At 40.7% G+C, this 17,783-nt stretch overlaps 1 protein-coding gene across 1 annotated transcript in view; it reads left to right on the top strand.

The window, feature by feature from the left end:
- Window positions 1-10,012, top strand: part of RGS5 (regulator of G protein signaling 5) — a 61,803-nt gene extending 51,791 nt beyond the window's left edge. Inside the window, exons 4-5 of the mRNA XM_004589130.3 lie at window positions 4,353-4,519; window positions 9,624-10,012. Coding sequence (XP_004589187.1) covers window positions 4,353-4,519; window positions 9,624-9,785 — 329 coding nt within the window. The 3' untranslated portion in view covers window positions 9,786-10,012. The remainder of the gene's footprint in view (window positions 1-4,352; window positions 4,520-9,623) is intronic.
- The last annotated feature ends 7,771 nt before the right edge of the window (window positions 10,013-17,783 follow it).

The following is a 17,783-nucleotide window of genomic DNA, read 5'->3' as shown; positions in this document are numbered from 1 at the left end:
GTCTACCTTATACAATTCAGCTATGAGTATATATGTATATGTTTGTTCACATATAAATCTATGTGTTGTATATTTTCCATAAATGTTATTTTGTATCAGAGAGAACAATTCCTTTGGAAATTGACTGATTTCACTAACATAGTGGTTGGGACCATTTTGTTCCAAATGGTAAAATCTGCATTCTTTTAAATAGCTATGTAGTAGTCCACGGAGTAGATAAATACCTCAGTTTCTTTATCCATTTGCCTTATGTTCCCAGGTTACAGCTGTCACTCTATGAAAGATATTTAAAAATTTGATAGAAAACGTGTTTTAGGAAGAACTATGCATGAATTATTTAAAACTTTTTAAACTAAAATAAACTTATCTTTTAATTCCTTGCGATTATTTAAAAATACCTATCTACTTATATGAAAGTTTTGGGAGAAAGCAAGAGGCACACAGCGAGAAATCCTCCATTTACTGATTCACTGCCCAAATGGCCATAACAGCAGGAGCTATACCAGGCTGAAGCCAAGAACCAGGAGCTTCTTCTAGATCTTCCATGTGGGTGACAGGGACCCAAACTTCTGGGTTATCTTCCGGCACTTTTTCAGGCCATTAGCAGGGACCTGGATCAGAACTGGAGCAGTCAGGTAACAAATCAGGACCCATATGGGCTCCAGGTGCTGCAGGAAGCAGCTCAACGCACTGTGTCACAACACTGATCCTCACAAATTTTTCCATGTTTTCTTGTGCTTTACATAGATGTCAAAATTGGCACCAGCTCAGGGATTACAGTGTGGGTTATAACCTAGACTATTTCCACAAAGCCAGAGAATCAGGTGGCATCCTCTGGCATCTGCTAACTGTTTTCTAGCTAGCAGATGCCAGTAAAGTTATACAGTAAGCGAATCTGAGAGGTCACGCAGGCTCAGCAAGGAGGAACATGGTGGCTCTTGAGTGATGTTTTCCTGAGCTCTACTGTTGTATGGTGGGCAGGAGAATGGTGGTGAAGCAAAGGAGACGTGTGTTTTGGGCAAAGTACACATCGATACTCTGACTTGGACCCAATGAAATCTCTTCAGGAATCATGGGAATTCAACCAAGAGTCTGTGTAATGGGCCAGTAGGAAACAGAGGCTGCAAAGGAAAATATGCCTCCAGAGGGGTCTGGGAGGACTCCAGTCTGGCACTCTGCAGTGTCAGGTGAGAGAAAGAGAAGTTGCAAACATCATGCAGATCAAGACAGTGTAAAGCCGTTTTATGAGCCTTGGCTTAAAAGGTATACATCAACAAGTCCGTGAAACAGTAGTGTGGAATTCGACGCAAATGATGAAAGCCTAACCCAGGAAATCCACTCGCTGTGCTGCTGGGAAGTGATTTTCCACGAGCATGCGCTTGACAGGTAGTAAATACTAATGTTGTTGCAGAACATTGGCACGAGTCCTTGGGTCAGAAGTAACAGTGCTTGAGACTGGAGCTTCCTCACTGTACTTTACAAAGAGACAGGATGAGTGACTCAGGGTGTGGGCAGGTTGTGGGAATATGACCCTAATGAGGATAAATTTCCTATAGGCTTATTCTGCAGAAATATTTCTTTTTCCTGCCTGAAAGCCAGTTATACGAGAGAACACAAAAGGCCTCATTTCCTGGCAGCTAGAAAGCACCTATGAATTTTGCCATTTCAACAAGGACTGCTTAACATGTTTTATTTAAGAAACAATGAAGATGTTAACCACAGTACCAAGAGAAATCACCTTATTTCTTTTTCCAACAAATATGCTGATTTTCATATCATCAAATGACTACAGACAGTGCTAGAAATAGAGTAAAAATACAGGTAAGAAGAGGAAGAGATCTTAGCTGATTTTATCCAAGTACAGGTTATTAAATTTTTAGAAAAGATTTATTTTTTGCAGAAGAAGAATTACAAAGGAAGCAAGAGAGTGAGAGTGAGAGCAAGAGCAGAGAGAGAGAGAGAGAGAGAGAGAGAGAGAGAGAAACCTGGGTAAGTCCAGATGGAGGCCAGGAACCTGGCATTCCATCTGGGTCTTTTCCAAGGATGGCAGGAGTGCAAGCACTTAGAATATCGTATGCTGTTTTCTCAGGCACGGCAGCACAAAGCTGCAGCATTTCAGGTGTGGGCTTAACCTGTGGCCCAAAATACCAGCTTGCAAATATTTGTTAAAGCAATTCCTCCAGTTAGTTATTCTAGAGAAATTTCTTTATCATAGCTACCATTGTTCTCAGATTAGATGTTGATCCATTAGAAAATGTTTTTAGAGTAAATACAAGGAAAGAAGATTAAATTACGAATTTTGTCTTTTGCATCCTGAATGACGATGACCCTAATACAAAATAAATACCATTTGGCTATTTTTGTCCTTATAGTTTAATATCATTGTAGGGGTACCATGAGGAACATAGGAGCAGTAAAACAGTATTTATCTCTGGTTTAATCTTCACATATATTTTGTACTTATTGCATGAGATCCCGGTGGCCACTGACTGAAAATTTAGTCTAGAATAAAGGATGAGGAAAAATACTCAATGGAGGGAAATACATTGAAATTCTGTCAAAGGAAAGGAATTTGGAACATGAATATGTTCTCTAAGCAAAACTCGTGGACTGCAGAAGTATTTCCCGGTAGGAACACCACAGATCCAAGTTTTCACCAGTCCTGCCTTCTGCCACTGGAGGCAAAGTGACCAGCCAGGAATGCTTACGATTTGGATGGACTGTGTAGAAAAACTACTTATTCTCCCTCTTTCCTTCACAAACCTTTCCTTTTCTTAGATGATAGATGTGGATTAATACATGCTTGTTATAGATTAAGTATAAGAAATTATATATGATCAGGCCTGGCATGGTAGCCTAGAGACTTAAAGTTCTCGCCTTGAACGCACAAGGATCACATATGGGCGCCAGTTCTAATCCCGGCAGTCCTGCTTCCCATCCAGCTCCCTGCTTGTGGCCTGGGAAAGCAGTCAAGGATGGCCCAAAGCCTCAGGACCCTGCACCCATGTGGGAGAACTCAGAAGAGGCTCCTGGCTCCTGGTTTCAGATCGGCTCAGCTCTGGCTGTTGCAGCCACTTGGGGAGTGAATTAATGGATGCAAGATCTTCCTCTCTGTTTCTCCTCTCTCTCTCTCTCTCTCTCTCTCTCTCTCTCTCTCTCTATATATATATATATATATATATATATATATATATATATATATATATATACATATACATATATCTGACTTTGCAATAAAAATAAATAAATCTTAAAGAAATTATATATGATCGGTATGTATAACTTCTTGTGATGGCTTCATTAGCCCCTTTCTGTTCTCCCTTCAGGTCTCAAGTTGAACGTTCCCTCATCCTCTTCCTTAATCCTAAAATGAAGTTAGGACCCCCCCTTCCTCCATGATTTTATGACAGTCTTTTCCTTTGTTATGCATAGGTAAATCTTTGCTTCTTCATCTTCCTCTGCTTCCTCCAGAACCCACAAACTCCTTCAGGGTAGAACCATCTGTTGTTCTTTTTATAGTGCCTGACACATGGTAGCTTTCAAAAAATCATTTGCAAAAGGAAATAAAAAGACCTGTCTACAATGTGCGCATGAGTCTCAACATCAATGCTGCTCACACAGACCATGCAAATTGTACAGATATTTTTCCCTCTTGGGTGGCAAGTGTTCAGAGAGGTGTCAGTGTTGAAGGTGTTACTTGGCTCCGTTAACAGGTAAACATTCATCACCTAAGTATATTCAGGGGTTTTGGAAGTCAGTGTGGCAAATTCTCAATCCAGTGCCAGGTCTCTGTGATTCTTCATGATGACCAGGGCTGTAGCCCTGGGTTCTCTGCCATCTCCCTATAACTCTGTCGTATCCCTCCTCTGCTAGAATAAAAGGGAGCGTGGAGTGCATTCCTGAATAAAGTTAAAGTTTGTCAGAGGAGGACACTGGCAAGCCTTTTCCTGTTCTCTCGTGAGCATGGCATTCATACTGGTCTATGTTTTTCTCTCCATACAAATGTGGTAGAAATTCTGTTCCAATAAGCTGAATCCATGCACCTGTTGAGAAGCAGTGTATGCAAATCGACAAATGCATGACTCTTGAGTCAGACTGCCTGGGGTTTGAATGGCAGCTTCGACAGCAATTGGTAATCTATGGGCAAGTTATTTGATCTTTTGAATCTCATTTACAGTGTGGGGTATTCATACCAACCTCCCTCTTAGCTTTGCAGAAGTTTCGCATTTGGTTAATGTTTCTAAACGAAATTGCTGAAATACACTTGACAGTAAGCAGTCTGAGATTATGATACAGGGTGTAGTGTTTGTTAAATTAAAACATTTCCCCAACTCTCATTTCTTCCTGGCTAGATGGACTTGCCAGTTTCAAGAGCTTCCTGAAGTCTGAATTCAGCGAGGAAAATCTGGAGTTCTGGATTGCCTGTGAAGAGTACAAGAAGATCAAGTCCCCTGCTAAGATGGCTGAGAAGGCCAGGCAGATTTACGAGGAATTCATCCAGACTGAGGCTCCTAAGGAGGTTGGTCCTGATGGGTAGGGGGTGAGTGCGGTTAACTGAGGGTCAGCTTGACCAGTCTGCAGAAAAGGTTGACATCTGAGATAAAGGATGATGTGTGGCCCTGACAGCTGCTCCTCTGAGCACTTATAAGTACAAACCAAGTGTGAATTTGAATTTGTTCAGACCACACACTCACTAGAAGGGTGTCACTCCACCACTGCTAATCTTCACATGAGAACACCTACGTGATCTTGAATGTAGTATTGATTCTCCTTGATGGTAGTTTCTTACTTCAAAAGAAAAGAGAAGAATGCAGACTACTTTGTACAGTTGTTGTGAAGATTAAATTAAACAGAGTGGATATAAACATGTTCATCTGTGTCTGCACTAACAGTACCTTGGAATTCCTCTATTCCCCTCTCCCTTCTCTGTTCTCTTCTTTTTTAAGGATATATTTATGTTTTGAAAGGCAGAATTATGGAAGGTTTTCTTGTGGGGAACACACACACAGGTAGAGAGAACGAGAGAGAGAGAGGTCCTCTACCTACTGGTTCACTTTTCAAATGGTTGAAATAGCCTGGCTAGGCCAGGCCAAAGTTAGGAGCCTAGAACTCTATCTGGGAGGCAAAGACACAAGGGCTTGGCCCATCCTTTGCTGCTTTCCCAGGTACATTTGCAGGGAGCTGGATCCAAAGTGGAGGAGCTGAGACTCAAACCAGTATCCATGTAGGAAGCAGCATCACAGTGACTTATCCTACCATGGCACTGCTCTGCTCCCCGCCCCCTGCTCCCCTCTTTCTTCTCATTACTGGTCTCTGCTACTTACAGTTTAGTTGGGGCAGCAGGACCTCTAGTCATGAAAAATAAGATATTATAGGATAATAGTGCTAAATATATTCAAGTTAATGTGCCATGGATCCACTTAAAGGGCAGCTATGTTGACATCAAAAAAGTCTTAGGGATCATTAGCAGCTCTTTGCTTGGACTTGAGTACCATGGAATGGTGGAATTCGGAAGAGCCGTAACAAGACATATTCCTCACATTTTAGTTAGATCACCTTGATTCCACACTGTTCCCTTGAATCTGATCTGCACCTGAACATTTCTTCAAGATTTGGAGTCAAAGTGCAAATGGAATCTGAACAAGCCCTGTGGGTAGGCATTAATCTACTTAAGATAAATCCAGAGAACCCACAATATCCCTTCCTTCCCACAAGCCTAATGGACTGTGGGATTTCTACCATTACATATTTAGTCCAATGGCTGAGAGGTATCCCTAGCTCTTTTGAAACAGCAAATATATTTTAGTGTATATTGTATACCTTGAAACCAACAAATATGGTCCCTCCAAGAAATAGAGAATAGAACTTAGGGGTGTGAGAGTATGAAGGTTGGTGCCTGGAGTCAAAGTCATGAATATGAGAATAGTCTTAACGTGGAACTAGATTTAGTCATTCTGTGGATGTTCAATATAGAATTCTCTCTGGATCTTCCTTCATATACCTCAACCTCCCAGCCCCAGCACATGTCAGCTTTTCTTTACGTGTGATACCCTCAAGCTTACCAATCCTTTCTCCTGGAAAAGTGCCTATGTTAAAAAGTATAATGCTAACTATATGTTAATTTAGTATTAAGTTGGACACTCATTTCCTATTTTATGCAGATTCCAATTCCTTTTTTTAAAAGAATTTATTTATTTTTATTGAACAGTCAGATTTGCAAAGAGAGGAAAGAAAGAGCCTCCATCCACTGGTTCACTTTCCTAGTGGCCGCAATGGCTAAAGCCGAGCTGATTCAAAACCAGGAGACAGGAACAGCTTTGGTCTCTGTTCTAAATTGTCTATACTTGTGTAGAGGTATAATAGTATATATAAGACCTTCCAATGCAGGTAGGCCAAGGTGATGAGCCTGAACTTGCCATTGTGATTCCTGCTCATGGCATCTAATAACTATTAAGTAGATGTTTTTTAGGTAAATGGGTGCAAATATCTAACTCCTGATCATCCTACATGTATGTGTGACTTTGGCCAAGTCTTCAATTGAATTTTTCTAATCCTTGATTCTGTTAATTGTATGTTCCATATATCAGAATTAAATAAATGTGCCTCTGCAGTATGTCTTAAGAAATTTTCCAGCTCTTGTGTCAATCTAAACATTTACCATTTCATTTCAATAATATTGACTTATGCAGTGAAATTATCTAGGAACCTAAAGGTTTTTTTTTCCTCTTTGAGTATTTACATCAGCTCTTCAACACCAGAATTGACTGAGAGATAAAGTTAGAAGGACTGCAGGGCTGGTGTGATGGCTCAGTTGGCTGGTCCTCCACTCGCAAGCACTGGCATCCAGTTCTTGTTCTAGCTGCCCTGCTTTTTATCCAGCTCCTTGCTTGTGACCTGGGAAAGTGGCAGAGATTGGCTCTGGGGTCTTGGGACCCTACACCCACATGGGAGGTTCCTGCCTTCAGGTTGGCGTGTTACGGGGTGTGAGCGAGATCACACCAAACATGTCTAAGGTTTTATTAAGGAGTATTTATTAACCAAGCTTGGTGATAACAGAACATTCTAAAACAACAGGTCACAAGTCCAATCAAATCTGTATACAGGGACCATGCTCAGGGGATTACCTGTCTTGGATCAGCCAAGAGTCGAGATGCCAGAGTAACGGAAACACCTGACCAGAGAGAGAGTGAGCCCCCGCTTCACGGACCTTTTACAGGGGCTTGTGAGGGGAGTGGTTACACAATAATGCAATACTCCTCTCAGTTGATAGGCGAGTCACAGGTGGGCAGGAGTGAATACGCATTGTGGGTTAAGGAGTTAATTAGTGCTCATTGGGATGGCAGGAACAGGAACTGGGCTTGTAGCTAAAAAGACTAATTGGACTCATCTGTGTCCAACATCCCGGCCGAATTAGCATGTGGGGGGAAGAGTGTACAAGGAGAGATGAAGGAGCAATCACTGGCTGCACTCCATAACATTCCCCACTTCTCTTCTAACACCTGAGTCAAATCATGGACTCAGTCACGTATAGCAGGCTCAGTTGTAACCGTTACAGCCATTCAAGGGGTGAACCAGCAGATGGAGTACCTTTGTCTCCGTGTTTGTTTTTCTCTGTGTAGGTCTGCTTTTCCAATAGAAATAAATAAATCTTTTATAAAATAAAAAGAATTGGGACTGTGAGTCATAAAAGTAAACACGGTCATATATAGTTCAACAAGCAAATCATTTATTCATTGCAAATTAACATTTGTTCATATTGAAAGACAATGAAATTGTATTTTCCTATTTCAGCAAACAGATGCACAAGTACCGGAATGATTTACTAGAAGAGGCTGTTATTTATTGGTGTGCACTATTAGAGGACTTTAAAAAGTTACATTAGTAGATATTTACAATTATTTTGGAAATGTCACTAGTTGTAGTAAAGCTGCCTAACTAGCTTAGTATATAACAATATCTATAATAAGAGAAACAAAACACATTGTTTTCATCTAAGGGGAAGAAAATTGGACTTGATCATAAAAAAGTCTGTGTGGCAGTCTCACCTTTGCCCCATCCTATCTGTTTCTGGGCCGGACCTCGGTCTGCACGAGGCAAGGCAGACATTGGACTCCATCACCTGAGGCTGTTCCACTCTACTTGCCTAAGGCTCATGTGCAGAGCTTTCAAAGATGGTTCAGGCTAGCCTGGAACTCTGCAGTCATGCCTTTCTTTGTGACCCTACAATGCAGTGACAGGAGCATGTTCCCCATTGGAGTGCCTTGGTTTGAGTTCCAGTCCCAGGTCCGCATTGCTCCTGCTGACTGACACACAGCCTACAAGGCAATGGAGCATGGCTCAAGAAGTTGGGTCCTTGCCAGTTGCAAGGGTGACTTGGACTGGACTCCCAGTCTATGAGTGCAGCCCCAGTCCTATCCCAGCTCTGATCATTGTGGTTGTTTAGAGAATGAATGAGCAGATGAGTGCATTCTGTCTTGTGTGTGTGTGTCTTTGCCTCTCACACCAATCAGTTTTTAAAACACAGCTGTCTGAATGTTATCTGAACCAAATAACTCCTTTCAATCCCAGAAGCTTCATTAGAGCTCAGGAGAGAAGTGAAGCATTTTCTAATGTTCTGATGCAAAATACTTGCTTAATTTGGATTCTCTTTCTTTCTGTTTCAGAGTTGGACTGCTTCACAATTGTATATGCATTTCTCCTGAAGGGTAGTCAGGGAAATGCATACGGGCTGTACCCAGCCAACTCCAGGGAAACCATTAACCTAGATCCTGATATGAATGAGGTCCTTGGGGACTGTGCCAGGCAGTAGTCCAGTACTCAGGACTCAGGAGTCACACTTGCTTCCAACACAGATTGACAGCTCAGCTACTACAGACACATGTTTGGGCTTCTGAGCTTTCTGCCCACCTCTAAGGACTTTGAGTGGAACACATAACATTTCCGTGCCCCAGCTAAGAAATACACAGGATGGTATCAACTCTATAGAGTTGTAAGATTAAAGAATTTCATCCTTTAAAGTCCTCAGCCAGGCATCTGGCATAGAGTAAACACTCAATAAATGCGAACATCTGCTAGCCACCATATTATTTTTTTGAACTACTGTTTCTGCAATTAGATAAAAGGTCATGCATGGTTGTCTTTATCTTTTTCTCATTTTCCATTCCCTTCACTAGACACGAAACCAAATGCAAGGGTAGAAAAATAGTGGAATCAGGTATCATTACACCTGGATTCAAAATCTAATTCCTAGGTTCAGATTCATTTATTGGCTCTATGACCACGTAATTCTCTGCACACGTGAGTGTCTGTGTGTGTGTGTGTTCGCACGCGCACGCGCGTGCAAAGGCAGCATTATTCTTAAAGCAATCAGGATTAAACAAGACATGCATGAGTTTCTGGCAGAAGTTTTGATACTTGGTGGGTATCTAATGTTGGCAATTTTAATCTGAGTCATTTATTTATTGGAGTATCAGTTGCTTCCCCAGATTTCCCATAAAATAAACGTGTCATTTCTCACTGTGAATTTCCTCCACGCATGTTACCAGCGAGAATTTCTGCCCGCCCCTCCCCTCTTGTCAAAGTCTGCTGTCCATGACTCAGTGAGCCTGTCTCTTGCTCCACAGGTGAATATCGACCACTTCACTAAAGACATCACAGTGAAGAACCTGGTGGAACCTTCGCTGAGCAGCTTTGATGTGGCCCAGAAAAGAATCCATGCTCTGATGGAAAAGGATTCCCTGCCTCGCTTTGTGCGCTCTGAGTTTTATCAGGAGCTTATCAAGTAGTAACTTGGTCAGGCTCTGAACATCAGCCAGTGAGTTAGCGCCTCCGTCATCACCCCAGGTTCCGCCGTAACACCGTAGCTTCCCATAGCAGCTTTGCTTGAAGATATCTACGAGGAAACTTCCCGAGAAGTGTTGCTTATTTTTCCTACCTTGTGTTGGATGTTTGCCCATGGTCCTCATGCTCTGTTCTTCCTGCCCCAGTGTTATTTGAACCCTATGCAAGTTTGTCAGGTCCAAGCTGAAGCACAGAAAAGCCGTGTCTGAGGCAGAGAAATGCCTATCACAAACATGCTATGTTTGGGTTTAGCATTAAATCCCCACCTACAACGGTTTTACAAAAGAATAGGGATGAGGAAAGGTCACCTCATTCGGTATTTTACTTCCTACCCTGGGAGATCACCCCTCTATTTCTGGAGTAGCCTTACTTAATTTTTAAGCAGATTCATTATTTAAACTATTATCTTTCCATTACAACATTTTCATGTTAGCTTGGGCATTAGAATAAGAGATACAAGCATGAATCTAAACACAAATTCATGTTGATTATACCGTTTTACCTCCCACTCTTATATCCCTGTTTAAGTTCTCAAGTTGTTTTCAAAACCAATGACCTGAGACCAGCATAACAAATCTATCTTTGCCCCCTCGTATGTAGGCCAAAGTTTTAATTATCATATTTGAAAGCTCGTAAGTATAAAATTCACAGATTTCTAATTCCCATGATGTAAAATGAAAGTATCCATAGAAGTGTTCATTGCCTTGATTATAGTAATATATAAAAAAAATGGGAAAATATTATCAAGCTTAAAATGACTAATTATTCCGTGACTCTGTTATCTTTTTTTCCATGATGAGAATTCCTTCCAAAGTACAAAATATCTTGGGAAAAGTTACTGAGGCTCCATGTAGAGGCTTTTGAAGTAAAAGGATTTTAAAGAGTCCTGCTTTGCAGAATAATAGAACTTTTAGCAACACCATCTCCCCTCACTATTTTGCTTCACGCAATATTAATTTGTACTAAAAAAGTGCGTATTCCTGATACACCTTATGCACAAATCGTTATAAGTCACATTATTTTTTTTAGTAGGTTTTAGCTTTTGGTTCCTTAGTTCATTATTGTAAGTCTTAGAAACTGTTAATTATCTTTAGCACAGGAGGTTAAGGTAGTGATTTACAAAACTTAGTCCTATATAGAATCAAACTAAGCCATGTGTGAAAGTAATCAAGGTTAGGATACAGGGTGATTGAAGAATAAAGAAGAGGTATTTGAAAGGACTAATAAAATTCCACAATATTAAAGTAGAAGACAAGATTGTCTAGTCTTGAATTTCCTTTTATTTCTTTTTTACGTTTACCTATGTAGCTCATGTATGCAGTTATATCCTAAGAATATCAGACGTGAAGCATTTATGTTACTCTTTGCTTTTTGGGGGGGAGGACACACTGATTTTGCCTATTTTTGTGATTTCAAAAGATGACACTCCCTTACTGAATCCTTGCCGTTTCACACTATGAAAGCAGATCCGAGTGATTGGGTATGCTGCCAACAGTGGCGGGAGGTGGTCCGAGAGACTCCACCGTAGGCTGCATCACCACCGTAAGCACAAAAATGTTCCTGCCTCTTCTGTTTGTGTGAGGTTGATAAAGAACTCAGATACAAACCCTCCAGGGTGCACTCTGCCTCACCTTTTCAGCATCTGTCTATTGTGCCCCAAATTAGTAAAACAAGCAAACAAAAAGTTCCAATTTTTCATTTGTAATAGAGCCAGAAATGATAGGAACCTTAAAATCCACATCAATTATTTTTTTTTTCTTGAATGCCAAAACATTTTCAAGGGAGAAAAACAAACGTAAAAGTCAAGTATTCACATTATTTGAAATGGGTATATATTTGAAGAGCATTAAGCAGATGCATATCTTCAGAGTAGATGATACAGACTCCAGCTGGCTCCTGCCCGCATGCGCTGCATACCCCAGGTAACCGTGCAGACCTGTCAGTGGAGGAGGACCCCGTTCACCTTCACGGGAGCTGAATGCAGGAGACCAAGGTCAGGAAGGCATCATGAGGGAGGACAGGACTGTGAGGCTACAAAAAGAATGAAAGAAAGGACATCCTCCAGAGGGTGGCATTCTACCTACCATCATCTATCTCATCTATCTCTATCTACCACCCATACTTTCAAATTTAAAGAAATATATACACCCATAATTACAAACTCTTCCAACATGAGAAGTCAATCAAGAAATCAAAAGGAATAGAATTATTCTAGACCCAAATTAGGAAAGCAATTATATTAAAATTACCCAAGGGATTTCTTTGAAAGTTTTTCTTTGAAACATAAAAAGAATGAAACAAACTGATATTGCTACTAGTTTCCATAACAACACAAAGAAAATACCATTCTTTTCATTCTGGGAGACTAGGAAATTTGGGAAAGACCTTTCCAGGAAAAAAAAAGTATATAACTTCTTTTTATGACTCTCCTTCCCTTGTCTTGCCTCCTCTCTTCTTTCCCTTGACTCAACGGCCTGGGAAAGTATGAAGGTTTATGTAAGAGTCCTGGGCTGCTTGCATTTTCCTTCCTTGTGAAAATGTAATTATAGTTGTAAGTGGACTTGGGAAATAGAGTGGTGTTGGAACCAAATTATGACCCATGGAAATAGGAGTATATACGCTTCTCACTCTTGAGAGTTTAGCCCAAGATCTAAAACAGAACCTAAGTTTTTCTGCGTAGGTTTGATCTAGTAGGGATTGGGCTCCAATGAAAATCTGAAATAGACCAGGACAAAAAGAGAGTAGCACCTCAGGAGAAAAAGAATAGGTTATGGCCCCTGTGTATCTGCCACAGCAATCCTTGTTTAAGCAGTGTTTCTGTACCCCTTACCTCTCCACTCCCACACACAGATAATTTTTTTCCTCCCACATGCCACTTTTTGAAATACAGAATTGAGGCATTGCAGGAACGTTGCTTTCAAAACAGCAAAGTCAATTCATATGGAAACATTTTGTGTTTCCTTTCCTAGATGCTGGCTGTTAGGTTCTGAGTAGATTTCAGGTTTTAACACATAAAAGAAATAACTTGGTGAAAAATAATGCTTTTTTATTTGCAATCTGCAAAAGCATGCATTTTACTTGCTTAATGTGGTTGTTTTTTTTAACACCAAATCCATTTGAATAGGACAAAACTGTGAATTTTTCCAAAAAATAAGTGTCTAGAAGTTTCAAGATAAGTTTAAGCATTCACAAATAAGTAGATAAATAAGCGAGCATTACCCTCTCACACACTGCAATCTTATCACAAATTTGAAAGGTTGAGATTCTTTGGAAAGCATAGTTAGAGTTCAGGGAAATGTTTCTGCTAGCAGGTCATTTTCCCAGTTTTTGTAGAATTTTTTGGGAGGAAAGTGGGCCATGAGAAAGCAGGGAGGTTAGGGGAGAAGTGGGAAGAAGCAAGTAAGTGCTCAGAGCTGTGAAACGAATTCACTCACTAGGGGATATTTAAGAGCAGCTCAGCCTGGTTGGAAATCACATCCCCTCATGTTCTTCCAGACTTGCAAGGTGCCTCTTGACTCACAGTGCAGCTGGATGGAAAAATATTATTTCAGTGACCCAGAAAGCCTAGAGAAAAGAACATATAAGAACCATCTGATCTCTCCACTGGGCTTGACTATGCAGGGAGCAGAGAAGCAAGACCTCCAAACCCAAGAGCTAGGAAACTCTATGTGGGTTTTGGACATGAAGTCTAGGTGCACGTTAGCCAGTTCCAGCTGATTTGCTGGTTGCCTTCTCTAGATTTGTGTCTTCTTCACTGTATTAGGCAAACGCTTTTTTTTTAAATTGTTCAGTGGAAGGCTCTTTGGTTAACCATTCAGTATTTGTGGCTTTTGTTAAGTTCACATTTCACCAGCTTCTTCAGCAAAGCAGAGCATAATTTACCCAAAAAGAATTTCCCAGAATTAGTTAATCATCCTAGAAATGAAAGGGTCAACTCTTCCCATTGAGGAGATGTGCATGGCTTTGAACAGAAATGCACAGCAGAGTGACAGGCAGGAAAAAAAAAAACAACAGGGATATTATTCTCAACTTACAGTTCAATAATAATTTACTTTTCTAATATAGTAGCTACAAATCAACCAGTTAACATTCACATCTAGTTAATTAAGTCTTTCCAAGTTCTCTCACCGAAGGTATTTCTTCCCCCTTCTCCTGTACCTCCCCTTTTCCTCTCCCCTGAAGTAGGCAATATTTACAATAGTTGAGTCTAATTATCATTCTAATATTCTACATATAAATCAAGTAATTACAATGAGCACATTGAAAGCATTTAACTTTCTAAGAAGGAAAATGTAAAGATTAAAGCATCAAAACAGAAAAAGAAAAATGTGAGAATTTGCTAGCAGAGAACAGTAATCTAGTTAAGTTTTACTAGAGTTTCTTTTTGTGCTATACAGGATCAGAATTTGGGGAAACAACTTGTTTGTAATACTATAACTTACCATTTGCCATCAGAAGACACAGCAAGCAGAAATGAAGGGTCTATGAATCCATTTGTCTGCATTTATTCCATAACTATTAAAGTCAGAACATGTTCATCTTCTGATTTTTGTATTCAATACATTTGTACTATGCAACTCACCTTTCTTGATAAATAAAGCACCAAATATGGATCTGTAATCATGATCACATGTTACATTAAATATATATCCATATCACTCTGTAATAGCCTCATATGAGTCCTTCTTGACTCCCAAGTGTTTTTAATGTGCAGCTTCATACAGACTTCAAAATGCTTCTCATACCAGGTGAATCTGTTGAGAGGATCTTTGGTTGGTGCTGATTTTAGCAGAACTTGACATGCAAAACTCAGAAAAGAAGATGCAAAGTGACCATTTTCAAACTGTGGTGACGCCTTTGCCTGGCTTCAGGTGACAATAACTCACTTTTGGGAACTTACTGAATACATTTGGATCCTACAATGTTCAACAAGGATGGCAGGCAATTCCTTTCTCTTCCTGCACTGGTGAGAGATTGCACTTTAGATTTGCTACTAGGATTATTAGGTAAGGCATTTGGATTGTGCAAGCAGTAGAAAGCTTGCACACAGAGAGAAGTACAAACAAGTACAGATTTACAGTGAGAAAAAATCCTAAGCGTTCATGTGATAGACAGGCTGTCAAGCATTTAGCACAGCAGTTAATATACAAATTAAACTGTTTTTATCCCATACTAAAGCATCTAGGTGAACATGTTGACTCTGTGCTATCCCTCCAGCTGACACCCTAGAAAGCAGCAAGCAGGTTCTTCTTTTCCTGCCACCTCTGTGGGAAACAGGACTTGATCTTGGGGTTCCCAGCTTCAGTCTCCTGGCATCCCAGCAATTTCAGGTATTTTGGAGTAGACCACTGAGTGAAAGATCTCTCTCTCTCTCTCTCTCTCTCTCTCTCTCTCTCTCTATCTCTTTGTCTTTCAGATAAAATGGAATTTCCCTCTATGAGATGTTTCTTAGTTTGCTATTCCAATAAAGTGCAGCAATATTTAATATAGATACGTCACCCCTGAATTATCTAAATACATCTTACTCTCTTTAGTTTCATCACTGAGTTTTCACCAACAAGTACTACCAGAGCAAAGATCCCTGACAGTTCCCCATCTACTTACTATGTAAGTTCCATGGCCAAATGGAACTTAAGAGATTACCTGGATTGCCCTACCAGCAGAGAAATCCTATGTGGTTTCAAGGTACAAGCGTTACTGTCTCTAACTTAAGGACACGGACTAAATGAACCCACTCTACCATCTCTCGGCTGGGTAGGCCACACTCTTCAAGCATTAAGATCACTAAAGCACATTTGCTACTTTTACATGTTCCAAAATTAGCAAAAATTTGAACATTATTATGTTCACAAACCATTTTTTGGAATATATTGATTTTTTTTTTCCAGATGACTTCCTAACTTCCCTACAGCATTCTGAGTTCATCTCATCTGGCACTCCCCATATATTCCCACATTTCATTAAATCCTGCATTTTAGTGTTATAGTATGTTAAAATAAGAAGAGATTAAGGCTAAACCATTTTATGAAAATAATGCATGAAAAAGCAAAGTGAGGAACATGCAGTTTTCTCAGCATTGGTAGTCATGTTCCATTGCCAGATAGCCAGATCTCTGTTAAGGTTCCATGTAGGCTGGCTGAACCTCTTGCTTCAAGTGCCACGATTCCATATGGGCACCCATTCATGTCCCAGCTGCTCCGCTTCCCATCCAGCTCCCTGCTTATTGCCGGGGAAAGCACTGAAGGATGGCACAAGTCTTTGGGATCCTGCGCACGCACAAGGGAGATCCGGAAGAGTCTCCTGGCTTCTGACTTCTGGGTTCAGATGAGTTCCTTTCTGTCTCTCCTTTCTGTAAATCCCCCTTTCCAATAATACCAAAAATAAATAAATAAATAAATAAAGTTTCATGCGTTAAGGTGTAGTGAGTGAAGACACTGCCTCTGTAATTGTTCTTGTCCCAGCTGTTCCACTTCCAATTCAGTTCCCTGTTAATGGCCTGGGAGAAGCAGTGAAAGATGGTCCAGTTACTTGGGCTCCTGCACCTATGTGAGAGACCAGAAAGAAGTTCCTGGCTTGGGGCTGGCCCAGACCTAGTCTTGCAGCTATCTGGGGACTGAACCAGCAGATTGGAGATATCTCTGAGCCTTCCTTTGTGTCTGTAATTCTGACTTCAATCAAATAAATCTATTAAAAAGAAAAAAACAACTAAAGGGCCCGGCGGCGTGGCCTAGTGGCTAAGGTCCTCTCCTTGAATGTGCCAGGATCCCATATGGGCGCCAGTTCTAATCCCGGCAGCTCCACTTTCCATCCAGCTCCCTGCTTGTGGCCTGGGAAAGCAGTTGAGGACGGCCCAATGCATTGGGACCCTGCACCCATGTGGGAGACCCGGAAGAGGTTCCTGGTTCCTGGCCTTGGATCGGCACAGCACCGGCCGTTGCACTCACTTGGGGAGTGAATCATTGGATAGAAGATCTTCCTCTCTGTCTCTCCTCCTCTCTGTATATCTGACTTCGCAATAAAAGTAAATAAATTTTAAAAAAAGAAATTAAAAAAATGAAAAACAACTAAGAAGAAAGTTTCACGTCTAAGTCACAGCCTCTGCAAGATAATGCTGCTTATCACAGGCCTGCACTGTGTACACTTATGGATCAATGAGGCCTTACGGATGCCTTGAAACAGCAATGTCTTGTGACTACTGTTGGAAAGAACTTTCTGTGACATGCGAGAAATAGATGCCTGCCTTGTCTGTATTGCTCATGGTCAAAGCTTCTTTGCTTCCAAGCAGAATTCTTGGAAAACATTAAGGACAGAGTGGAACTGGAGCCTCGGGACCTTAATTAAACAGCATGAGGGAGATGGATGTCCCTATATTTTTCTTAACTGAATATTTATTTTGATTGTTTCTTAATTTGGCAATGAATCTTCAGCTCTGTTCCTACTTAGCTTTCTCTATAACTTGACAATAACCAGGGAGAGAAGTGTCTTTTGTCCCTGAATGAAAATTCACTCATCCTCTTTTCAAAGATCCTCCTTGCCTAAGAGGCCCACCCCTGCAGAAGGACACAATTGAAACCTGGAGCACAAAGGAGGCCCTTGGTAGCCATCACCAGACACAAAGATGCACTCCTATAACCTGAAAGATTATCGTACCTAAGATCCATTCTTACAATGAAACTGTAATAATGAAATGGAGGCTCATTAAGGTAAAAGGATTTGTCCAAAACCATACACCTGGATAATGTCACGATTCTTAGATTATCAGATTCCTAATGTAGAACACTATTTCTTTAGAAAACACTTCATGTGTTACCACAATCATGTCCTGAGTAACGTGATAACAGGTAGTCTTAAAGTTGATGTCAAAGAGCTCTAACAGCGAAATGGGAGGGTTGGCTTAGAAAAACCCTGTATCACACAAATAGACTCCTCTTTCTTAACTCTGT

The sequence above is a fragment of the Ochotona princeps genome, chromosome 2, assembly GCF_030435755.1.
Source record: "Ochotona princeps isolate mOchPri1 chromosome 2, mOchPri1.hap1, whole genome shotgun sequence".
In the NCBI taxonomy this organism is placed as follows: Eukaryota; Metazoa; Chordata; class Mammalia; order Lagomorpha; family Ochotonidae; genus Ochotona; species Ochotona princeps.
The sequence above is the reverse complement of the archived record's forward strand: the minus strand, read 5'-3'. Positions and strand labels throughout refer to the sequence as shown.